The 27,256-nt window shown below is 35.9% G+C and overlaps 1 protein-coding gene across 1 annotated transcript in view; it reads left to right on the top strand.

The window, feature by feature from the left end:
* Positions 1-27,256, top strand: part of CFAP54 (cilia and flagella associated protein 54) — a 361,147-nt gene that overhangs the window by 250,997 nt on the left and 82,894 nt on the right. Inside the window, exons 62-64 of the mRNA XM_017511466.2 lie at positions 6,110-6,283; positions 8,040-8,260; positions 13,637-13,807. Of these exons, the coding sequence (XP_017366955.1) occupies positions 6,110-6,283; positions 8,040-8,260; positions 13,637-13,807 (566 nt within the window). The remainder of the gene's footprint in view (positions 1-6,109; positions 6,284-8,039; positions 8,261-13,636; positions 13,808-27,256) is intronic.

A 27,256-nucleotide genomic window follows, 5' to 3' on the forward strand; every position in this document is an offset into this window, starting at 1 on the left:
CAGATTCTTTAAATATCTTATAGAAATCTATTTGGAATATGTAAAGTGTGGCAAATGGATATAAATTTATTTTTTCCAGATGGCTACCCTATTTCTGTCCTTTTCTTTCAGTTCTAATTGATCTGTCCATCTTGGCTTCAATACATTCTTTCAATTTTTGCAACCTTATAATAATATATTTAATATAAGGATAAGTCCCCATTCATTACTGTCTCTTTTCAGAATTGTCTCTTATGGCTTTTTTGTTTGTGTGTTAAGTCTGGAAGCAGCTTGTCTAGTTCAAAAAACGTCCTGCTGTATTTTTATTGGGATTACATTACATTTAGATATTAACTTAGAAATAACTTACATTTTTATTTTACTGAATTATCTTAACCAAGAATATTATGTGCCCTTTATATTTTCTAGTTCACATCCCTTAGGGAGGTTTTTAAACATTTTCTTTGAATAAATCTTGTACCTTTCTTGTTAGGTTTATTTTTAGAGATATTATCTAATTATTGTATTGAAATTTAAAAAAATTATTTCTATTATTTTTATGTACAGAGGCTATTGATGTCACTATGTTTACTTTATTATCCTTAGAAATTTTTCTCCACTTGATTATCCATGAACAAGGTTGAAGTCACCAAATATTTTCTGTAAATCGATAGTAAATATTTAAGTCTACTTATTTAAGTCTTTATGGTCTTCACTGCACCTACTCAACTTGCTGTTATAGCACAAAAGGAGCCATAGTCACAATGTAAATGAATGATATCTTTACAGTGGGCTGGGCACGGTGACTCACACTTGTAATCCCAGCACTTTGGGAGGCTGAGGCGTGTGAATCACGAGGTCAGGAGTTCGAGACTAGCCTGGCCAATATGGTGAAACCCCTGTCTCTACTAAAAGTACAAAAATTGGGCTGGGCACAGTGGCTCATGCCTATAATTCCAGCACTTTGGGAAACCGAGGCTAGTAGATCACCTAAGGTCAGGAGTTCTAGACCAGCCTGACCAACATGGTAAAACCCCATCTCTACTAAAAATACAAACAAAAACAAAAACAAAACAAAAAACTAGCTGGGCATGGTGGCGGGTGCCTATAATCCCAGATACTCAGGAGGCTGAGGCAGGAGAATCATTTGAACCCCAGAGACAGAGGTTGCAGTGAGCCAAGATCATGCCACTACACTCCAGCCTGGGCAACAATAGTGAAACTCTGTCTCAAAAAAAAAAAAAAAAAATTTAGCAGGCATGGGGGCAGGTGCATGTAATCCCAGCTACTCAGGAGACTAAGGCAGGAGAATTGCTTGGACCCAGGAGGCAGAGGTTGGAATGAGCTGAGAATGTGCCATCACACTCCAGCCTGGGCAACAAGAGCAAAACTCTGTCCCACCCTCCCACTGCCCAAATACCCACAAATCGTGAATTTACAGCTTCATTAATTATCACAAGGGAAACACCCATGTAGCCATCACTAGGTCAAGGAATAGAGTAAGACCAGTGCTTCCGAAGCTACATCATGTTCCCTTCCAACCTCTCTTCCTTCTGATTTATAACAGATAAATTATTTTGGGCAGCTTTTGAATTTTATATAAGTGAAATAATACAGTTTGTATTCTTTTTTGTCTGACTTCTATTTACCCTCCTGTTTGTGTGATTAATCATTGGGCATAATAGCACAATGATTAATCACAAATTTAGTGTCCAGTCTACTGTTGATAAACATTTGGGGTTATGAATAATGCTGCTATGAATTTTGTGCACAGACGTATGTGTTTTTATAATATGCCAAGGAGTGGAATTGCTGATCATAAAATATACATGTTTTCAGCTTTAGTGGGTATTGCCAAGAAGATCTCCAAAGTGGTCTTAATTTAAAATATATTTTGATCGCAAAAGAGATTGAACACTATTATATATGGTATATTGGCTTTTGCATAGTTTTTTGGGGTGAACTTGTTCTAAAACCATGCCCATTTTTCCTGGGAGTTTTCTGTCTTTGGCTTAGAGAGATGGAGACATTCTTGATGTACTCTGGATATAACCCTTTGGTAGAGTATATGTATTGCAAATATCTTTTCCCATTCTGTGTTTTACCTTTTTATTTAGTAGTAATTTCTTTTAACTATCCAAAGTTTATAATTTTTATGCCCAATTAATAAATCGTTTTTATGGTTTGCATGCTTTTTGTGTTCAGTTTTAGAAATCTTTTCCTAAACAAAAAATCATAAAGATACCCTTCTATGTTTTTATCATTTGAAATCTTTCACATTTAGATCTGTAGTTCACCCCAAAATCTATTTTTGTTATGAGTGTGAGGCTGAAATCAAGATTAACATTTTTCTGTTTGGGTATATAATTAACCCAGAAACATGCATTGAAAAAAAAAAAACTATCCGTCACAATACTGCGGTGTTACATCTGTAGTAAATCAATTGTCCACTCTGTGGGGAGAAGAGAGGGAGAGGGAGAGAGTTTGACTAGCATCAGGCTTCTCACCAGCAATAGTAAATGCTAGAAATCCACAGAAAATGAGTATCAACTAAAATTGTATGTTTCACCAATCAAGTACAAGGGCCTTGTAAAGACTCCAGTGGTTTACTTTTGGTGAACCTTTTAAAAATAAAGTTACTTTTTAAAAATAAAGTTACTTGAGAATACACCCCAGCACACAGGGTTGCAAATGAAGAAAGAAGTAGATGTAATACAGAAAAAAGAAAGGAAGGGAGGAAGAGAGGAAAAGAAGAAAGGGCTCTCAGTGTTGCCTGCTATCCAGCAGTCTAGACATGTCAGTACAAATTGGAGTGGCAAGTTTGTGATTCAAGCATGTCATCAGTAGCAGGAATGAATTCTAGGCAGCGGATAGAATGATGAAACAGCTAGATGATATTAGGAATGTGGTGAAGAGTGCAAATATTACCTCTCTCAACAAGGAAGAAAAGACATTCAGAAATTCCAGGGGAAAGTAATCTTTAAGAATTCATGGTCCAAATATGTAGTGAATTAGAATATGACATGGTTAAGAGACTGGTGTGAGTAAGAACAGTCCATTGACCTTTGTGCTGAGAACTTTATCTTTTGTGAGTCACAAGTTTTGACAGTGACCCTTAGTGAAAGTAATTTGGTCATATTGAAGTAAACAATTCCTATACCATCATAATAATGTAAGTATTATTTATTGATTTTCAATTTATTGACAAAACAGTGAAGGGTTTATTATGGTTATAGAACAGAATATAAATGTTACCGACTTTGGAAACAGAAAACCCGGCAAGGAGAAGCCAGTAAAGGGGTGCAGGTACTATTAGAATACAAAGGACGACATCAGGAGATATTACCTGTATTTGGTGGGACCAGAAAGCACTTTTAGAACATTGTTGATATATATATATAAATAGGGGAACTGAAGATGGTGATATCACTATAAACGTTTTGAAGTGAAGAGGAATGGTTTTATGAGCTAATATTTCATCTGTCACAGAAAAAGTCACCAGACCTATTTTCTAAAACTGGTAATTTAGGAAAATGCTATAAGGAAATTATTTTAAGAGCTGGAACGAACTACTAGAAGAACTAAAGTACAAATGTTTAAAAATGCTTGTCTCTGGGAGAGGGAATTTTATTTTTGATTATGTAAATGTTTGATGAAAATCAGCAGCATATTAAAAGATACCTCATGTCAAATTGGATTATTTCCAGAAATGCAAATGTAATTCAACATCAGAAAATCTGTTCAATAGTGTCACTACTTTAACAGATTAAAAGAGAAAAATAATAATCATCTCAAATAGGTACAGAAAAATTCAATAAAATTCAGCAACCATTTATGATTCTAAAACTGGGAATTTAAAAAAATATTAATTTGAAAAAGCTACAAGTGGGAAAACATGCCTACTGTATTTATAATCAATATTCAGATGCAAAACTATTCTCTTTAAAATCAAGAGTAAGAAAATGCTATTGTTACTTTGATTCATGATTGTTCTGGAAGTCCTACCCTGCACAATAATATAAGAAGAAATAAGAAGTACAAAGAATAGGAAAGAAGAAAAAAGCCATCATTCACTACAGAGTATTCACATAGACACTTCCTGAGAAGTATAGGCAATAAAAATATTTAGCAAGGTTGTTGAATGTAAGATTTTATTTCTATACATTTTTAACAGGAAATGTATTTCAAAAAGATGTTATTGCAGTAGCTACAAAAATATATAAGACCTCTAGGGGTTAATCTAACCAAAGTTGTGAAACAAATTATAAAATTTCATTGAAAGAGATAAGAAAACATACCGTGTTTATAGTTAAGAAGGCTTGGTATTGATAAATGCCAAGTATTCTAAAAATGATTGATAGATTTAATGTAGTTTCAGTAATAGGTTTCATTTTGTGGAATTTGACAATCTGATGCCAAAATTTATATGAAAGAACAAAAGGTAAGATTGGTTAAAAGACACCTAAAAAAGAACAACCTAGTAATTCCACATCCAGAAGGTTAGTGCACATATACACCAGACAATATGTACTCAAATATTTATAGCAGACTTGTTCATAACAGTAAAAAGCAAAATAAAACAAAACAAAATTAGAAAGAAATCACATGTCCATCAATGGTAGAATAGATATATACATTATATGTTTATAAATAGATATACAAAATTTCAGTATACTGAAATACTATATAACAACAAAAAATATCAGTGAATAACAGCTACCTGCATTAGCCTGGCTGAATTTTCAAAGAATAGTGTTTAAAGGAAAAAGAAAACCATAGATAAATGCATGCAATATGATTCTCTTCCTACAAAGTTCTAAAAAGATAAAGTTAACAATGTTTTATTTATTACATGTTACGTAATGTATATGTTTAAAGAGTCAAGGACAGATAATGGGATTAGCAACACAAAATTTTGAATAGTGATTATTTCTGGGACATGAGCTCAGGCAGCGAGAGTGAAGTGGGATTAAAGAGAGGCTTATAAGATGCTCCCAAAGTACTGGGAATTTGTATTCCAAGGTGGGTGGTGAGTACATGGGGATTCATGTTATTCTAGAAAACCTGCATGGACCGTGAACCATAGAAGATTCTATTTATCTTCCTTTTTTTGCTTCCCAGAGACAACTACTATTCTAATTAAATATTATATATGTGTCTGTATATATATATATACATAAATGATACAAATAATATTGTTTTCAAACTTACATAAATGGTATCATACTACCTATCACCTGGAACCTGTTGTTAACTCTGTATGTTTTCAGGATCTATCTATCATCGACCTTATATTGCCCATTTTAAAGAAAAGTAAAAGTCAGAAAATCAAAAGCCCAGAGAGGCCCAAGGCACAGAGAGATTCAAGGTCACACACTAGTGAGTGTACATCTGGGATTTGAATATCATAAGACTATAAATATAGTGAGACTCCACACTACATTTTCTCCCTTATAGATCTAATTCATTCATTTTAAATGGCTTCAAATGATTAGACTCCTGTTTATATTTTAACATTTCCTTTTTTTAATGTTGCAAAAAACACTGTGCAAAACTCTTGGTACACATATAGGGGTATCTGTGTTTTCAGTTTTCTTAGATCTTGCCAAATTCCTTTCTAAATAGTTGTCCTCTCAAGTAACATGTGAACATTCCAATTTCTTCACATTATTACCAATATTTATTATTTTCAGATTTTGGTGTCTATCAGTTCCTAAGGGATGTGAAATTGTATTTCATTTTAATTTGCATTTCTATAATGTTTAGTGATGCTAAAAGTTTTGGTCATTTTGGTTTACTTTTCTGTGAATTGTGTATTGATATTCTTTGCCCACTTTTCCTATGAATTGCCTGTTGAAATTGTGTTGCTTGACATTTGTTTGTTGATTGGTGCAAGGTGTTTACACATATTAGAGAAAGATAATTCATAAATATATTTTAAATATCTTTTCTCAGTCTGTGGTTGGTCTCTTAACTTGGTGTTTGGTGTCTGTGTGATACAAAAGACTTTTCAATTGAACATAGTATCATGTGTCAGCCTTTCCTTTATGAGCTGTGCTTTTTTTCTGTTCGTGATTGTTTTTCAAGAAAAACATAACATTGTATTAGAAAAAAATTTTTTCGCTTTCAGATAACTACCAAGTCATCTTCCAGACTTCCTGTACATTTTTGTACCAAAATGATGATGCGTATGACAGCACAGATGGTAGAAAAAAGACTCAGACCAAAGTAGATATTACATGGATCCTTCTACTGCGCTACTATATTCACCTTCAGAGGATTAATAATCTCAGCAAACTGTTAGGTAGGTTTTTGATGTGTTACAAGAGAACATATTTCTTTCTAATTCCTGTTTAAGTCATGTCTCTTGTTGAGAATTATAAGATACTTCTGACATCTTTCTGAGTGACTGTCATCAGAAGATGAAAATTTAATGGGTTCGTAACCTGGGATACATGCATCCTTGGATGGAAGAGTATTTCAGTGTAATTGGTTTCTGTAGAAATTCTATATATATTATTTCATATATTTAAAAATATTATGATAAGGAGGCATCCAGAGGCTTTCCAAGATGACTGCCAAAGTAGTCCATGGCTCAAAGCAGTTAAGAACTAGTGATTCCAAAGTGACTGTTTATAAAATGAGCAAGATGACATTTTGGCTTTAGAGAAAGAGTGGTCCAGTAGCTGGTATGTCAAAGGGAAGAGATGCATGACTTTAGATGGGATATTAATTCCATGGAGGTTTTTTTAAAAAGCATTGGTGCTATCTAAAGAATATCCAGGAAAACTAATAAGTTCTGCTTCACATCAGTCCTTCTTATGATTGTGTGACATTGTTATGTTTTATCTGTGCTCATGATGTTGGTGATCCAGTGTTGCCCATCAGTGCAAACAGTCAGAAAAGGCAGTTTGACCCAGGGCACAGTGATGGGGAAACCAGCAGCACAAATAGGCTGAGTCACAGGGTTGCTGAGCACAGTTACCAGGAGCTAACAAGCCATCAGAAAGGTATCAGGGCAAAAAGGTTCATGGTGATGGGGGCTAGAGCAAGGGAGGTTCAGAGGGAAAGGACATGGACAAGTCAGTGCAGCCAGCCCTGGTGATCCCTTGCCCCCCAGCCACTCTGCTCACCTCTGAATTCACCTGCCGGCACTTCCCACCATAAGTGCCATGTCTTACTGCTTTTCTGCCCTGGGCTTTCTTTGAAGCTACTGAGGTCTGACCAGCCTGCAGGCAGGGTTTCCACAGACCCAGGAGTAATTTTTAGCTATTGAGGAAGGGAGCTCCTAAATAAACATGCCAACTTTGTCAGAAAGTCCCCAGTGGGACTGAGCCCTCACTAACCAATGCGGTAGCCCACTCATTTACTTACCCTTACTGGCTTTTTTCTTTTCTCTGTCACGCTTTGCCCATTCTCTCACTTGTGCTTCTTGAAATTACTTTTCAAATAAACTATCTACAAATTCTTTAGGATCTATTTCGGGGGAACCCAAAAGAAAATAGGTATGGCATCATTGTTAATACCTAAAACTAAGCATTATCCTCATGTGCCTCTCAAATTTTCTTTTTCTTTTTTTTTTTTATTTTGAGACAGAGTCTTGCTTTGTCACTCAGGCTGGAGTACAGTGGTGTGATCTTGGCTCACTGCAACAGCTGCCTCCCAAGTTCAGGTGATTCTCCTGCCTCAGGCTCCTGAGTAGCTGGGATTACAGGCACGCACCACTACACCCAGCTATTTTTTATATTTTTAGCAGAGACAGGGTTTTGCTATTTTGGCTAGTCTGGTCTCAAACTCCTGACCTCAGGTGATCCAACCACCTTAGCCTCCCAAAGTGCCGGGATTCATGCATGAGCCGCTGCGCCTGGCCTGAAATGTTCTCTTCCATGGCAAGAAACAATTCCATTAGTGTATAAGTTCTAAAACAGAGAAGGGTAGTTGGCAGCCTCTAGCGGGGGTGGGAATATGTAAAGATAATGGTTAGTGAGCAAATGCTAACAATATCGAGATCATCCTGTTTTCTAACATGAACCTAAACTAAGGTATTTTTCTTTCTTAAGCATCCGCAACAACAGTTTCTGGAATTTCTTTGCCAGATGATACACTTCTCACATCCCTTTACAACTCTGAGTTGATTTTGCGCCAGAAAGAAGTGCATTTTTTCCTTAAAAAATTCTTACAGCTGTATTCTTCTTCTTCAATTGATGAATTTCCAAAAGAACTTCTTTGTCTGGAAAATCCCCCTCTTTCAGAAAAAGGCTTACATGAATCATCAGCCAAGGTAACATTTTTAAACATCATGTATTTACATAAAACTTCTTAGAATCAGCCTCATATTTCAGAAGGAAGCACATTAACTTTCATGTTGGCACAAAGATTTCTAGTTCCCTCAGGTTCTGGGGAAGGGTCATTCCCATGTTACCATGTGGATAGGACACCAAACATTTTAGGACAGTTCACATTTCAATGGTTCAGTCTTGTTCTCACCAGTCTTTTAAAATGTCTCAGAAGTGTCTATATTCCTGTACAAAACAGCATCTTTCTCAAGCAGCCATTTTTGCCAAGAAGTTACACAAATATCAGTATCATCACCCTATAAGAAAACTGCACTGAGAGTTTCTAAATCTGTGCTCAATTTCTGTACTTTGGTTTTAAATGTGTAATAAAAATTATTCACTATGGGTGTGAATAAATAATAGAGGTAACATTTTTTAAAAAAATAAACATGTGAAGACTTTTTATTTGGAAAAGTGTTACTAAATTGGATACATTTTCCCAAGATATGTAATATGGAAATTTTTTAAGGTACTAATTGTAGAGACGTAAAAAGAGGAATATAAATGGAGATTTTTAAAAAATTAAAGCTACTAAAGTCTTGAATAATAGTAGTTTGGATGAACTTTCAAAATGAATGTGTTGAAAGATACTGAAAAAATAAAGGATTTTATTTTAAAATAATATGTATTTGAAATTTGGTATTCAACTAACCTATGTTGAATACCTAATGTGTGCCAGAGACACTCTTAGTGGAAAGAAATGATGGATAAAGCATAGTCCCTGTACATATAGTTTTGGGGCTTTAGTAGAGAAACAGTGATAGAGTTAAAACAGAAGAAAATTACTTTAGGCTGGGCTCGGTGGCTTATGCCTGTAATCCCAGCACTTTGGGAGGCTGAGGTGTGTGGATCACCTGAGGTCAGGAGTTTGAGATCAGCCTGGCCAGCATGGTAAAACCCTGTCTCTACTAAAAACACAAAAATTAGCCATGTGTTGTGGCGGGTGCCTGTAATCCTAGCTACTCAGGAGGCTGAGGCAGGAGAATCACTTGAACTCAGGAGGTGGAGGTTGCAATGATCCGAGATCTGCACTCCAGTCTGGGCCACAGAATGAGACTTTGTCTCAAAAAGAAAGCTACTTTATTTTAGAGATGCTTTTTAAGAGAAAATGGCAGGATTAATACTAGCAGAAATAATGTGAACATTAATATGTCTTAGTTTTACTTTCAGTCCCCCCGATAGGGTTGATTGGCAAAGTATAGATGAAAAGTAAATTATTTAAGAGAGAGATGATGAAGCCATGAAGCTTATCACCACAAGAATGGAAAGGAAGAGATGGCTATAAAAGATACTTGCTTAAGTAAAGTTGAAAACAACAACAACAAAAACAGTTTTATGACTCTTTGGAGATGGAAAGAGAAGAGGAAATGACTAGAGCTCTTGTACAATTTGGAACATCTATGTGTGATCACTAATGCATGGTGACATCATTAGCACAGACAGGGGAGGCAGGAGGATGAGCACATTTTTCTTCTTTGTAGATACAGAATTTGAGACCTTGTAGAACACTCAAGTGGACATAGCATATTGTAAGCTTCCAACACATATTTGTGAAATGAATAAGTTGTACAGAATCCTTTCAAAACTAGAAAAAAAATCATGAATTTATTTTGAATTATCTCTACTTTAGACTACCATTGAACTCTTCAATTTTTATAGCTGTATATTTTCCCATATATGTTCATATTGCTGTTGCCACCTCTCCCAGAGAAGTTCCCAGAGAACTGAAAATGGCTTGTTTCAGAATGGTGACCCTCACTCATCTTATCCCACTAGAAATTAGCAACCTTATGTTTTGGGTAGATAATTGTACTTTTTAAAAAATCACTCTTTTGAACATTCCTTCTCTTCTCAAGACAGTCAGATGACTGTTAATAAATTGCAAGTTTTTAAAGTAGTAGAAAGACCTATTAGGATAGTTTTAAGAGTCCAATTAAAGAAATAATTCTCAGCTGGGATTATGCAGTGGCCCTCCATGCAGCGTATTGAAAGCACACTGGAAGATTTTTCAGACCACTTCTCCTCTCTTCCCAGATACTAAGATATCGTGGCATTCCCAATGCTCAGCAGCCCCATTCTGTGCCTAGACTTTGAGTCATTCAGGAATAAGAGGAAAGAGTAAAACAGATTGGGATTAAAAAAATTCTCATCTTTATGAGTCATGAAGTTGATATTATAGGATGTGGTTTATATTTATTGGTGAAATGATCTTCCTAGCAATGAATACCAAAGTAGACTGATTTACCAATCTGGCTTCATATTACTGGTTCATTTCAGGCTCCTCACGTGGGGACAGGCTCCTTAAAATCTGTTGCATGAGGAGCAGAGAGTGTTCACTTCCTGCAAACATTTTACACCCAGGAAGAAAGAGCAGAAATATGCAGGCCCCAAATTCTTTTTCCCAAATTCACCAATCAAGTAACAATTCCCCATGGGAAGGAGTGAGTGAGGAGGTGAACAGTCCAGGAAAGGCATGTTAATGTCTGGCTCTGCACATGGAAGGGCACAGTGGGAGTAGAATGAAATCATTGCCATCTAACACCAGATTCGGATTCACCCCTCCCGGGAACTGAGTATCTTTGAGGATTACTGTCAGGTGTCACAGATACCTCATGTGTTTTGGGGTAGGGAGCAGAGGACAGCAAGACTGGGAACAATAGTTTCAATTGATCTGTTCTTGTGAATGTTATACAAAAGTTAGGAAACTAATATGTGTGATTTCTTAAATACTGTTCTAAAAGGAGCTCTGCTTGAACATTTTTAAGGGCAGTTTTAAGGGCAGTCTATCATTACCCATTTCCTAAAGATTATGCTCTAAACATTCAAGCTTGAGTACATTGTAAATGCATGTGACTTTTCTAATGGCAGCAGTGTTATCAAAGAGTTGTTTCATCCTGTTTGCTCTTTTTGATATAATTAGTGTAACACTCCCCAGGATAATCAGCTCTGGAGATCACCATCTCTTGCCTGACAGGTGCAAGCCACCTCATCATGTGTTCGTTTCACTGGGGTAGACAGCTAACGAGCATAAAGTCTTTTAGCTGGTTTTAATATATACAAACTCCAAGCTTGGCTGATTTTTATAATAACATGTTTGAACCTTTAATCACTCAGGAGGCTATTTCAATCAAACTCGTTCCATAATTCGAAACTTAAACCTACTTTCCCCCACAAAGAAGTAGATGCCTTTCCAGAACAATCATTGCTCCATGTTGTGCTCCTCAGTTGTGTGATTCTGCATGTTGTCAAGTCTATTGGAGCTTGGTTATGGAAAAACAAAGGTGGAAACCAGTGGCATTAAAAATTCCTCCAAAAGAATATGATTAAAATTGTGCATAATGCTGAGTTATTCATACTAGGACTGTGGCCTGTGACCATCAGTGTAAGGTTAAGTGTCTGACTAGTGTGAGCTGCTTTATTGTTTATAGGACTGTGGCAAGCCATGGTTCTCCTGGTAGGCCTGTTGTTTTATTTCTTTCAAAGAATTAAGAAAATAGAATAAAACTACTCAGTGTATAATTCATCAATTAGTGTACGTAATGAATCCTCTTAGCAACTACATATTATAGTATTTGAAAGGTAATGGAAAATTAAATACCTATTTTGATATTGACATGTTTATAATTTATCATTATTAGACTACTGTCCTAATAATGCACATATTGAAATAAAAGGTATTCTTACTTTTCAATACTTATCTAGTTATTGAATATGAATTATTTGCTAAAATCATTGTTAGAACCTCTGAAAAACCACTCAGATATGAAGAAATTTAAGAAATTACTTTAGAATCAATTATTTACTTGATTTTTTTGTGTGTGATAAACTGACATAAAATTACTCTTAATTAAGCACTTACAAATTATTGTTGATCCCTGCTAATCTTGCTTATTGTGTATTTTGGTCATGCTTTTAGAAGCAAGGATGATTGTTTTTAGACATTTAGAAAACTTTTCACATTTAATATTACCTTTCAGTCAAAACATCTTTTATCAGTAGACAACTTGAAAGGTCAGTGTTTTTATTTCCCTTTTTATTGTATTTTGAAGACTTAACATTCACAGTCATATTACATCTTGAATAGGCTTAGAAATAATGGGAGGGACAAAGTCTTATAGAAACACCAGGCATTTCTTTCTGGCCACTGACAAATACACCTTGGTCATCAAACCTTTACAGGCCTTAGATATCAAAAAGACTGAAGTAGAGGGACCACTTTCCAGCTGCCATACCATAATCTTGGAAATAACAAGAAGTTAATTTTGAAAGTAGTTTGCACTTCATTGAAGAAGGTCCTTTTTAGACTTGAAATATTGTTTTTACTATCATTATCTCTATGGCTAGCCTGCTGTTTTGTTGATCAGTAGCAACCATGCTTTGCTTTTTCAACTACCTTAAACCACTAATTAAGAAATTTACCAAATTGCCAATTACATTCTGTACATTTCTACCTCTTTGAAGGTTCCTCATTCAGTGACCAAATTGCATAGAAGAAGCTGGGCGCATATTCACCAAGGACCAAACTTGCAAATCAGCCACATTCATTTAAGGAGAGGAGGATTTTAACTTTTCAGAGCCAGTGGGTTTTAGAGCAATGGATTTTAGCCTTTGGAGCAAAATGTGTCTCATTTTCCAAATGGCATTGTAAAAAAATACTATTGGAAAAATAGATACAGTAATAAGTTGTAACCACAACTTATTTACCAGTGAATAAACCAGAAACCAGATAGGAGTTCCTAGAAATAGTGGTGATTTTGAGACTGAAATGGTGGCATGGACATTTTCCCTGCTAGATCTTCACCCTATAAGACTCACCAGAGTGGAGAAGATTTGTTGAGTCCCCTGGTCTGAAGCAGACATATATATTTTTTGAGATGGAGTCTTGCTATGTTGCCCAGGCTGGAGTGCAGTGGCATGATCTTGGCTCACTGCAACTTCTACCACCCGGGTTCAAGCAATTCTCCTCAGCCTCTTGAGTAGCTGGGATTACAGGTGCACACCACCGTGCCTGCTTAATTTTTGTATTTTTTTAGTAGAGATGGGGTTTTGCCATGTTGGCCAAAATGGTCTTGAACTCCTGACCATGTGATACATCCACCTCAGCCTCCCAAAGTGCTGGGATTACAGATGTGAGCCACAGTGCTGGCCAGCATATTATAGGAGAACCTGCTCTGTAGTAAGCCAGGGATAGTGTTAAGATTTACCTCTATAAAACAAGCTGATACAATTCCAAAGTTTTTCAATATAGCAAAATAATTTGTTTTGTATATGTAACAAATTTATTACCAGTAATTAAACTGATGTTTTTGTTTGTTCCCTAGTTGTATCGTGATAGTTCCCTACAATCCATTTTATCCTTTAAGCCTGTTTCAAGCTCATCTTGTATGGACATAATGCCAATAGAAATGGTAACACAAGCTTCAAACAAAGAACTTTGCTTTCAGTGGTACATTCCTCCCCTGGATAGACCTCCCAAGGAGACAGAACCTATGGTATGTAATGTAATTATAGAACTCTATCTTCTATTTAGATATAAAGTTTAAGTAGGCCATTAACTTGAAGAATACAGGACATTCTCTTATCATATATAAATGAGAACAGGTTGCAATACAGAATCTATATTGTATAGTAGAATAAATTTGAAAATAACTAAGAAATCCTGGGAATGTCTGATTCAGGCTGATCATTTTTCTTTTTCCTGATCCCACAGGGAAAATTTTCAGTGTGTCACCTTTATATATGATGTTTAACTTTTTTTGGTAGTTATCCTTTATCATGTTAAATAATAATGTTTTTTTTTTACTGTGATTTTGCTCAGAATATTTATCATGAATATTTTACTATATCTATTTACTATCATCTATTAATATGATTTTATAATTTTTATTTTTAATATTTAGTTGATTTTATAATGTTAGATTAACCTTGTGTTTCTGAGATAAACTCAAATTGGTCATGATATTTTATTTTGCTGGATCCAGTTTGCTATTATTTATATTAGATTTTTACCTCTGTTTTCAAGAGTAATATTAGGCTATTTTTATACTATTCTTTAAAGCATTTTATTATTTTTTAATTTCAATAGGTTTTTGGGGTACAGGTGGTATTTGGTTACACGGATAAGTTCTTTAGTGGTGATTTCTGTGGTTTTGGTGCACCTATCACCCTAGCAGTGTACACTGTACCCTGCCTCACCCCTCTCTCACTCTTTCTCCCACAGCTCCCAAAGTTCATTGTATTGTTCTTATACATTTACATACTCCTAGCTTAGCTCCTTTCCCATGAGTGAGATCATACGATGCTTGGTTTTCCATTCCTGAGTTACTTCATTTAGAATAATAGTCTCCAATTCCATCCAGGTTGCTGTGAATGCCATTATTTCATTTCTTTTTATGGCTCATTAGTATTCCACGGTGTGTGTGTATAATACATATATATATATTCTATATATATATATATTCTATATATATATATTCCATATATATATATTCTATATATATATTCCATATATATATATTCTATATATATATATATCATATATATATATTCTATATATATATATATATCATATATATATATGTTCACATTTTCTTTATCTACTCACTGATTGATGGGCATTTGGGCTGATTTCATATTTTGCAATTGTGAATTGTGCTGCTATAAACATTTGTGTGCAATTTTTTTTTTTTTTTTTGTATACTGACTTTTTTTTCCTCTGGGTAGGTAGCCAGTAGTAGGATTGCTGGATCAAATGGTAGATCTACTTTCAGTTCTTTAGGGAATCTCCACATTAGTTTAAATTCCCACCAGCAGTGTAAAAGCGTTTCCTTTTCACCACATCCACACCAACATCTATCATTTTTTGATTTTTTGATTATGGCCATTCTTGCAGGAGCAAAATGGTATTTGCATTGTGGTTTTGATTTGCATTTTCCTGATAATCAGTGATATTGAGCATTTTTTCATATGTTTGTTGTCCATTTGTATATCTTTTTTTGAGAATTGTCTATTCATGTCCTTAGCCCACTTTTTGATGGGATTGTTTTTTCTTGCTAGTTTGTTTGAGTTCCTTGTAGATTCTGGATATTAGTCCTTTGTCAGATGTATAGTTTGCGAAGATTTTCTTCCACTCTGTGGGTTGTCTGCTGATTCTTTCTTTTGTTGTGCAGAAGCTTTTTAATTTTATTAAGTCCCATCTGTTTATCGTTGTTTTGTTGCATTTGCTTTTGGGTTCTTGGTCATGAAGTCTTTGCCTAATAAGGCAATGTCTAGAAGAGTTTTTGTGATATTATCTTCTATAATTTTTATGGTATTAGGTCTTAGATTTAAATCTTTGGTCCATTTTGAGTGATATTTGTATGAAGTGAGAGATGAGGATCCAGTTTCATTCTTCTACATGTGGCTTGCCAATTATCCCAGCACCAGCTTTTGAAGAAGGTGTCCTTCCCCCACTTTATGCTTTTGTTTGCTTTGTCAAAGATAAGTTGACTGTTTGGCTTTGTTTCTGGGTTCTCTATTCTGTTTCATTTGTCTATGTGCCTATTTTTATGCCAGTACCATGCTATTTTGGTGACTATGGCCTTATAGTATAGTTTGAAGTTGGGTAATGTGATGCCTCCAGATTTGTTCTTTTTGCTTAGTCTTGGTTTGGCTGTGCTAGTTCTTTTCTGGTTCCTTGTAAATTTTAGGATTTTGTTTTTCTACTTCTGTGAAGAATGATGATGGTGTTTTCATAGGAATTGCATTGAATTTATAGATTGCCTTTGGCAGTATGATCATTTTTGTAATATTGATTCCACCCCTCCAGGAGCATGAGATGTGTTTCCAGTTGTTTTTGTTATCTATGATTTCGTTTAGCAGTGTTTTGTAGTTTTCCTTGCAGATGTCTTTTATCTCCTGGGTTAGGCATATTCCTAAGTAATTTTTTTTTGCAGCTGTTGTAAAAGGGGTTGAATTCTTGATTTGATTCTCAGCTTTGTTGTTATTGATATATAGCAGTGCTACTGATTTGTGTACATTAATTTCATATCCGGAAACTTTACCAAACTCATTTATCAGTTCTAGGAGCTTTTTGGATGAGCCTTCAGGGTTTTCTAGGGATATAATCATATCATCAGCAAGTAACAACAATTTGACTTCCACTTTACCAATTTGGATGCCCTTTATTTATGTCTCTTGTCTGATTGCTCTGGCTAGGACTTCCAGTACTATATTGAATAGAAGTGGTGAAATTGGGCTTCCTTGTCTTGTCCCAGTTCTCAGGAGGAATGCTTTCAACTTTTCTCCATTCAATATAATGTTGGCCGTGAGTTTGTCATAGATGCTTTTATTATCTTAAGGTATGTCTCTTCTATGCCAGTTTTGCTGAGGGTTTTAATCATAAAGGGTTGCTGGATTTTGTCAAATGCTTCTGCATCTATTGAGATGATTATGTGATTTTTGTTTTTAATTCTATGTATGTGATATATCATATTTATTGACTTGTGTATGTTAAACCATACCTGCATCCCTGATATGAAACCCACTTGACCATGGTGGATTATCATTTTTATATGCTGTTGGATTTGGTTCACTAGTATTTTGTTGAGGATTTTTACATATATGTTCATCAGGGATATTGGTCTGTAGTTTTCTTTTTTTGTTATGTCCTTTCTTGGTTTTGGTATTTGCATGATACTGGCTTCATAGAATGATTTAGGGAGGACTCCCTCTTTCTCTGTCTTTTGGAATAGTGTTAGTAGGATTGGGACCAATTCTTCTTTGAATGACTTTTTATTTTTTCCTTTTTGAAGCAGAGTCTCATTCTCTTGCCCAGGCTGGAGTACAGTGACATGATCTCAGCTCACTGAAACCTCCACCTCCCAGGTTCAAGGGATTCTTGTCCCTCAGCCTCCTGAGTAGCTGGAATTACAGGCATGTACCACCATGCCCAGCTGATTTTTGTATTTTTAGTAGAAATGGGGTTTTGCCATGTTGTCCAGGCTGGTCTTGACCTCAAGTGATCTGCCCTCCCTGGCCTCCCAAGGTGCTGGGGTTACAGGTGTGAGTCACCACACCCAACCAGTTCTTTGAATATCTGATAGAATTCAGCTGTGAATCCATCTGGTCCTGGATTTTTTGTTGGCAGTTTTAAAATTACCATTTCTTTTTCTTTCTTTCTTTTTTTTTAGATGGAGTCTCGCTCTGTTGCCCAGGCTGGAGTGCAATGGCATGATCTCAGCTCATTGCAACCTCTGCCTCCTGGGTTCAGGTGATTCTCCTGCCTCAGCATCCCAAGTAGCTGGAACTACAGGCATGCATCACCAAGCCTGGCTAATTTTTTTTGTATTTTTAGTAGAGTCAGACTTTCATCATGTTGGCCAGGCTGGTCTTGAACTCCTGACCTCAAGTGATCTGCCCACCTCAGCCTTCCAAAGTGCTGGGATTACAGGTGTGAGCCACTGTGCCCAGCCCTTTATTTACCATTTCAGTCTTACTGCTTGTTATTGGTCTGTTCAGAGTTTCTGTATCTTCTTGGTTTAATCTAGGAGGGCTGTATATTTCCAGGATTTATCTGTCTCCTCTAGGTTTTCTAGTTTGTGTGCATACAGGTGTTCATAGTAGCCTTGAATGATCTTTTGTATTTCTGTGGAATTGGTTGTAATATCTGTTATTTTCTATCTAATTGAGCTTATTTGGATCTTCTCTCTTCTTTTCTTGGTTAATTTCACTGATGGTCTGTCAATTTTATTTATCTTTTCAAAGCACCAGGTTTTTGTTTCATTTACCTTTTGTACATTTTTTTTTAACTTCATTTAGTTTTGTTCTGATCTTTGTTATTCTTTTCATCTGATGAGTTTGGGTGGTTTGTTTTACTTTTGTGCTCTTTCAGACTTCTTGATGCAGGCATTTAATGCTATGAACTTTCCTCTTAGCACAACTTTTGCTGTATGCCAGTTTTAATAGGTTGTGTCACTATTATCATTCAGTTCAAAAGAATTTTTTAATTTCCATCTTTATTTCATTGTTGACTCAATGATCATTCAGGAGCAGGTTATTTAATTTCCATGTTTTTCATGGTTCTGAGGGTTCCTTCTGGAGTTGATTTCCAATTTTATTCCATTCTGGCCTGAAATAGTACATGATATAATTTTGATTTTATTAAAGTTATTGAGACTTGTTTTGTGGCCTATCTTATGGTCTATCTTGGAGAATGCTTCATGTGCTTATGAATAGAATGTATATTCTGCAGTTGTTAAGTAGAATGTTCTGTAAATATCCGTTAAGTATATTTGTTCCAGGGTATAGTTTAAATCTATTGTTTCTTTGTTGACTTTCTGTCTCAATGACCTGTCTAGTGCTGTCAGTGGAGTACTGAAGCTATTAATGTGTTGCTATCTATCTCATTTCTTAGGTCTATTAGTAATTGTTTTATAAATTTTGGAGCTCCAGTGTTAGGTGCATATATATTTAGGATTGTGATATTTTCCTGTTGAACAAGGCCTTTTATCATTATATAATGTCCCTCTTTGTCTTTTTAAACTATTTTTGCTTTAAAGTTTGTTTTGTATGGTATACAAATAGCTATTCCTGCTTGCTTTTTGTGTCAATTTGGATGCAATATATTATTTCACCCTTTTGCCTTAAACTTATGTCTCGGCTGAGTCTCTTGAAGACAACAGATACTTGGTTGGTGAAATCTTATCCATTTTGCCATTCTGTATCTTTCCAGTGGAGCATTTAGGCCATATATATTAGTATTATATTAGTTAGCAGTGAGATGTGAGGTACTATGCTAATCATTGTGCTGTTTGTTGCCTGTATTCCTTATTTTTTTTTTTTATCCCCCATTGTATTATTGTTTTACAGGTCCTGTGAGATTTATACTTTAAGGAGATTCTATTTTGGTGTATTTTGAGGATTTGTTTCAAGATTTAGAGCTCCTTTTATCAGTTCTTGAAGTGCTGGCTTGGTAGTGGCAAATTCTCTCAGCATTTGTTTGTCTGAAAAAGAGTATATATTTCCTTCCTTTATAAATCTTAGTTTCACTGGGTACAAAATTCTTGGCTGATAATTGTTTTGTTTAAGGAGGCTAAAGATAGGACCCAAATCCCTACTAGCTTGATAGGATTTATGCTGAGAAGTTTGCTGTTAATCTGATAGGTTGCCTTTCTATAACAGCTCTTAAGTTTATTTCCTTCATCTTGACTTTAGATAGCCTGATGACTATGTGCTTAAATGATAAAACCTTTGCAATTAATTTCCAGGGTGTTCTTTCAGTTTCTTGTATTTGGATGTCTAGATCACTAATAAGGCCAGGGACATTTTCCTTGATTTTTTCTTCAAACATGTTTTCCAAACTTTTAGATTTCTCTTCTTTCTCTGGAATGCCAGTTATTCTTAGGTTTAGACATTTAACATAATCCCAAACTCTTGGAGGCATTATTCATTTTTTAATTCTTTTTTTTTTTTTATCTTGGTTGGATTGGGTTAATTTGAAAGAGTTGTCTTTGAGTTCTGAAGTTCTTTCTTATACTTGTTCAATTCTACCGTTGAGACTTTCCATTGTATTTTTCATTTCTTTAAGTGTATCTTTCATTTCCAGACATTGTCATTTTTTTTATTTATGCTATCTATTTCTCTGAAGATTTTTCCATCCATATCCTGTAACATTTAAAACATCTCTTTAAGTTGGTATTTACCTTTCTCTGGTGCCTCCTTGAGTAGATTAATAATCGACCTTCTGAATTCTTTTTCTGGTAATTCAGAAATTTCTTCATGATGTGGATACATTCCTGGTGAGCTAGTATGATCTTTTGGGGGTAATAAAGAACCTTGTTTTGTCATGTTATTACTAAGAATTGTTTCTCTGGTTTTTCTCATTTTGGGAAGACTATGTCAGAGGGAAGATCTGGGACTCAGGGGCTGCTATTCAGATTCTTTTGTCCCATGGGGTGCTCCTTTGATGTGATGTTCTCCACATTCCCCTAGGGGTGGAGCTTCCTGAGAGCTGAAATGCAGTTATTGTTATTTTTTGGGGGGGGTCTAGCCACCCAGTGAAGCTACTGGGCTCTGGGATGGTACAAAGAAGTATCTGCAAAGAGTCCTGTGAAATGATCCATCCTAAGGTCTCTCAGTCATGGATACCAGCGCCTGCTGTGGTGAGGTAGTAGAGGAGTGAAGTGGATTCTGTGAAGGTCCTTGGTTGTATTTTTGTTTAGTGCACTGGTTTTGTGTTGGTTGGCCTCCAGCCAGGAGTTGGTGCTTTCAAGAGAGCATCAGCTGTGGTAGTATAGGTAAGATACAAGCTTGTCCTAAGGTTGCCTGGATAAGTATTTGGATTTCTCAGGTGGTAGGTGGGACCATAGAGCTCCAAAGAGATTATGTCTTTTGTCTTTGGCTATCAGAGCAGGTACAGAAAAACCATTAGGTGGGGGCAAGGTTAGGCATGTCTAAGCTTAGACTCTCCTTGGGCGGGACTTGCTGTGGCTGCTGTGGGGAATGGTGGTGTGGTTCTCAGGTGGATAGAGTTATATTCTCAGGGAGATTATGGCTGCCTCTGCGGCATCATACAGATTGCCAGGTAACTAGGTGAAAGCTGGCAGTGACAGGCCTTACCCAGCCCCCACATGGCCCAAAAGGCCAGTCACTCCCACTGTGCCCTCCCAACAGCACCGAGTTTATTTCTAGGCAGCTGGTAAGTAGGGCTGAAAACATACCTCATACAAGCCTCCCCACTGAGAAAGCGAGCAGGGCTTTGAGGTTTTGAGCCCTGCTACCTGCCTGGCTTCTGTGCTTGTATCTGCACTCCTTGTTTGCCCCCTCCTTCAAATTCTGTCCAGGAAACTTTGTATTTTGTTGAAATTGTTACAAAGTTTAATGGAAAGTTTCCTTATCCCTATGGTCTTTCCCTATTTCCACTGGCAGCCCTCCCCAAGGATCACTGTGAGATAAAGTCAAAAATGTCTTCCGGTGGCTCAAGCCTGTAATCCCAACACTTTGGGAGGCCGAGGCGGGTGGATCACGAAGTCAAGAGATTGAGACCATCCTGGTCAACATGGTGAAACCCCGTCTCTACTAAAAATACACAAAAAAAATTAGCTGGGCATGGTGGTACGTGCCTGTAATCCCAGCTACTCAGGAGGCTGAGGCAGGAGAATTGCCTGAACCCAGGAGATAGAGGTTACGGTGAGCCAAGATTGCGCCATTGCACTCCAGCCTGGGTAACATGAGTGAAACTCCGTCTCAAAAAAAAATGTCTTCCCTGGGGACTGAGAGTGCCCACAGGGCTCTTCCTGCTGCTTCCTCTACCCTCTATTTTGCTTGGCTCTCTAAGTTTGTCTCAGCTCCAAGTAAGGTCAAATCCTTCTCCTGTGATATGGACCCTCAGATTCCCCAGTGAGAATGTTTGTTTGAGGGTGGACATTCCCCCTCTCACACTTTGGGCACTCACAATTTTGGCTATCTTATGGAGCCTGCAGCAGCAAGTTACTTCCTTCAAAGGGTCTGTGGATTCTCTCAGCTCTCTTGGTACGTTCCTGTTTTAGTTATCAGAGCAAAAGTTAATGATATGAGTCTCCACAGGCCGTTCTGTCCATTTGAGTGGGAACTGCAAATTTGGCCTGCCTCCTATCTGCCATTTTTCTTCTTCTTATGCTTTTATATTATTCTTATCAGATGTTTTGCATATCACTGATTTTGCTAGAATCAGAAAATTAATTGATAAATATATTGTGTTTTACTATTTTCTGGTGAAGTTTGTATAAATTTGGAATACCTTTTTTTTACTTGATTGTTCGAACTCATCAGTAAAGCTGTCTGAACCTATTGTTTGTGAGGAATAGTGATGTAATTCTTAATAGTTTTATGCAGTCTTTAGGCAATAGTACTATTGTACTGGTTTTCAGAGGTGGTATCAGTTCTGACTGGACCAATATCTTCTCTGATAGTTTGTGCCTGTGTCAAATCAAGTTTTAAATATTCCATCATTTTTGTTAATAAGACGTTTTGGGTTTTCTATTTCTTCTGAGTCGATTTTGAGTTGCTGTTTCTAGGAATTTGACCATTTTATTTAAAATTTTTCTCACATTTTAAATCTATCTAATGTATCTGTAATGATATACCCTTTTTCATTTCTTATATTGGTTATGTATTCTCTTTTTCTTGAAGTTTTTAATTAGTTTTGGTTAGTATATCTTTTTCTATTTTTTTGTGTGTTATTTTTACTGACTTGTTGTGATAGAGGTTTAGCTCAATATTCAGCTTTTTTTCCCCTAATATATGCATTTTGAAGCTATGAATTTCTCTCTAAATATTGTTTTGGCTGCATCCCACAAGATTTTTATTATAGTGTTGACATCATCATTCAGTTAAAAATAGTTCTGTAAAATTTTCGTTATGATTTCTCCTTTGGCTCATGGGCTATTCTGACATGTGTATCTAAAATTCCAAACTATGTGAAGCTTTTCGAGTTAGTTAGCTTTTGTTATCTATTACCAGTTGTGTTGTTTCGTGGTAATAAAAAATTTTTAGCGTGATTGCTATTTGTTGAAACTTGATTTTTTTCCTCCAGAAAAGTGTTAATTGTGTAAGTAATCTATTGCTCTTTAAAAGAATATGTACTCTTCAGTTGTTGAGGAAGTATTTATGTGTAGTAAATCAGTTTGACTAATCTTGTTCAAATCATCTATATGCTTGCTGAGTTTTCCATTTGGTCTGCATTAAAAAGAATTAATTACTAAGAGAAGTATGTTTAAATCTTTCATTATGATTGTCATTGTTTAGTTTTTTCTTATAGTTCTCTCAAATTTTGCTTTACTGAATTTGAGGCTGTATTCTTAGGTGCAATCAGATTGATAGCTGCTGTATTGCCTTGGTGAATTAAACATTTTATCATTTTGATAATAGTGCTTTTCTTAATCATGCTTTTTAAATTACATGATCTTTTTGTAATAATGTTCATTTTCCCATAAAGCCTGCTTTATCTGTGATGTTATCATATGAAAGTGGCTTTATTTTGCTTAATATTTTCATGATAATATTTTTTCAGCCTTTTGCTTTCAACCCTTCCATGTACTGTGTTTTAATTTTGTTTCTTATAAAAGGTATCTTGGATATTTAAAAATATTGCCTAATCCCAGCTACACAGGAGGCTGAGGTGGGAAAATTGCCAGAACCCGGGAGGCAGAGGTTGCAGTGAGCTGAGATCACACCACTGCACTCCATCCTGGGTGATAGAGCGAGACTCTGTCTCAAAAACAAAAAATTGTCTAGCAATATTAGCTTCTAACTGAGGAATTTAATACAGTCATGTAAATACTAATATATTTGGTTTAAATCTACCTTGCTTTTGCTTGTCCTAGATTTTGTTTTTTTCTCCGTTAATATCTACTTTTGGATTTATTTCTTTACAATTTATTTTTTCACTATGAGTTTTGAAATTGTGCACTCTACCTGTGCTTTTAGTGGTTACCTTCAGGACAACATATAGACTTAATTTATTAAAATCTACATTGATGTATACCTTTACCACCCTAATGACTTACATGGCATTACTGTACATTTTCCTTTTTAACCCAAAATAATATTATTATTTTTATTTATTTGTTTATCTTGTTTCATACAAGAAATTTTTTTAAATGAATCTTCTACATATTTACCATTTGGTTTGTTTTTTACTCCCTCTTGCATTTGAGACATTTCTTCTAGGATTACTTCTTTCTATTGAAGTACATGCTTTAGAATTCCCTTTGGTAAGCATCTTCTGGAGGCAAACACTTCCAATTTTTGTTTGCCTATAAATGGCATTATTTGACAACTATTTGTAAAATAAATTTTCATGGGCAGATAATTTAAGGTTGGAAATCATGTGGTTTCAACACATTCAAAACGTCATCTACTCATTTCCATTGTTGCTGTTGAGAGTCAAGCTGCTGCTGCTTTGGAAGTTTTAGGACTTCTTTAACCAGTTTCTTTTGGGATTTTTCTCTTTTATTTTTTTGCACAGTTTTACTGGGAATGGTCTGCTTTTTATTTGTTTTGCTTACAATAGTGTAGTGGGTAAGAACACATACTCTTGAACTAAACTGCCTAGGTTTGAATCTCATCTCTGCCACTTAATAGTTTTGTGATCTTGAGTAGATTAGTTAACTTTTCTGCATCAAGGTTACCTTCATCTGTAATTAGAGATAACTATAAACCCGTAACCTCAGTAAAGAATAGGTTATTATTGTCATTATTATGTGAAGTTATTATTATTTTTTTTTGAGACAGAGTCTCGCTCTGTCACCAGGCGCCAGTCTGGAGTGCAGTGGTGCAGTCTCAGCTCACTGCAACCTCTGCCTCCCAGGTTCAAGCAATTCTCCTGCCTCAGCCTCCCGAGTAGGTGGGACTACAGGCACGCGCCACCATGCCCAGCTAATTTTTGTATTTTTTTAGTACAGATGGGGTTTCACCATGTTGGCGAGGATGGTCTTGATCTCTTGACCTTGTGATCCGCCCACGTCAGCCTCCCAAAGTGCTGGGATTACAGGCATGAGCCACTGTGCCCAGCTGTGAAATTATTTTTAAATTGTTACGCTTTTAAATTTTAATAACTTCAAATATACATGAAATGTACTTGGTAATCATTATTTAAAAGCACCTTTTAATGTTTAGCAATAATATCTCCTCATAAATATTTTAGCTTCCAACATTCTGCAGAAAAAAGTAAAATGTGCCTAAGCAGCAAAATTTAAGTACATAGCAAATAAGAGAAAACCTTAGTTTGCCCTCTAAATGCAGTTTACAAATTTGTATCATAGATCTAATTTAATGTAGGTTATCCTTATTTTTATATCCATTATCTATATCTTTATTCATGTCTATATCCATGTGTATGGATGGACATTTGCAATAGGACTAAATGGGGGACAGAAGGAAGAAGCGGACAAGTATTTGGGAGCAGTTCAGTATCAATCCATGAATTATTGGAGATTGAACAGTAATTCGGATTTTAGGAAAGCTTTGAAAATGGGTCAAGCTTTTAAAAACGCAGCAGTTGGTCAATATAGCCTTTCACAGAGGGACATTCCACTATAGAATTCCTTTGATTGCTGCTTTGTCTAAGAAGAGCCTCAGGCTTTTTTGCCCATAGTTTTGCCCTGTTCAGCATTTTTATTTGCTTTTTGTGTGCTGCATTGGTGTGTTCTTGCACTTCCCAGCTCTTGAGTGCTGTCCCCTCTAGCTGCGCCTCTGGTAGCTTCTGCAGCTCCTTGACTCAGGTGACCCATGTCAATTCATGAAACCTCCTGGGCCTGCCTCTCTTTGTTCTCCAACACCATTTCTCACTTTGGCCCTTTCATTCTGCTACCTTAGGCTGGAAATCTGCTACTAACTCTTGGTCAGTTATAAATCTCTTCCTATCCAAATACAAAAGAGAAACTTTAGCATGTAACTCTCCAGATACTTTTCATGCTATTTCACATATTTTGAAAGTACTCTCTTTTCCACTCTTTGCCAGTTAAATCTTTGCCAGATATTCCATATACATTTAAAAATAATGAATCGTAATCTCTTTTAGGGGAATGTAGTGCAGTAGTTTCAAATTATGGTCAAAATTACTAATGGGTCAGGGAGTATAGTGGATCATAAATAGCATTTTTTTTAAAGAAATGAAACACAAAAACACTAGAATGCATTGCATATAAAAATGTTTTCTGAAACTTTCATTTTATGATATATATTGTTAAAAACAAAATTTCTTAGATTGATCGTCAGCATATGTCAAATTTTATTTACTTGCTGACAAGTAACTAATGAAAGATTATATCCATTCGGAGAGGGTTTGGAAATGGGAGGAATACTTAGTCGGGAAACAGAATGTGTATGTAAGCAGTCAGTTTAAAAAAAAGAGGAGGAAAGCATAAAGTTTATTTCGCAAGGTCACAGAAACATCATATCCCTATCAGTTATTACAAGGGTAGCTTGAGGCAGGATAATTTGAGGTGTCTTTATGCTGCTATTGGAAAAACAAAACAAAACAACATCTAAGAAGCAAATGCTAAGACTGTATTTATGGCCGATAATTAGAGTAACAAGGTTTTATCCATCAACAATTGTGTCTGACAATTAACACAGGACCATGAACTAGTGTCAGACAGAGATTAGAAGCAGGGCACCAACTAAAAAAATATCGGATTTAAGCAAATTGCTTGAGTGATTTTCTCAAGTCACAAGAAAATATGCAGAACACAGTTTTTCCATTTCTTAGTTAGAGAATATTTTTCCCCTTTGACAAGAAGTATGTCTGTATTGGGTCATGATAAGAGATGTAGTTGCTGCCATAATGCTCAGTCAAAAAGTCAAGAAACACTCACCTAGATGCACTAGATCTCAGACTCCAGATGTTATCGTTTGGAATAAAAAGCTGGAATTTGTTTGATGATTTGAATATTGGTGTATTTAAGCATTCATCTACTCATCGTTTTAGGATGTTAGCATTCATTGAGTTTAATGTTGAATAACTGGCTGAAGCTAATGAAACCCACAAGATTATAGTAAGAGAGAAGACTTACGTAGAACTTAATATGTTACAAGCACTTTACTTACATCATTTCACAGCAACTCTGTAACAGGTGCTTTCATTAGCCCCCTTTTACAAAAAAGGAAGTGAGACACAGGACAGAAGATTGTTAGTGGGCAAGGAGTCAGGATTGAAAGGGACTGACTCCAGAGTCTGCATATCTGAGCATGGTGCTGTATTGAGTCCTCAGATGATGGTCCTGGCTATAGACACTTCTAGCTTCCGGAAAGGATGATAATAAAAATTAATAACTGCCTTGGAGCTTTGGAGTTTCCAGGGACAAAAAGAATCACTGCATGACAATGCAGTTTAACATCCCTTGATCCACCCACTTGGTCCCTTTAGTTTATTAACCACATTGAAGCATAAATGCCAATAGGAACTAGGGATGCTAGTGGCA

Source organism: Cebus imitator, unplaced genomic scaffold (genome assembly GCF_001604975.1).
Source record: "Cebus imitator isolate Cc_AM_T3 unplaced genomic scaffold, Cebus_imitator-1.0 Scaffold18, whole genome shotgun sequence".
NCBI lineage: Eukaryota > Metazoa > Chordata > Mammalia > Primates > Cebidae > Cebus > Cebus imitator.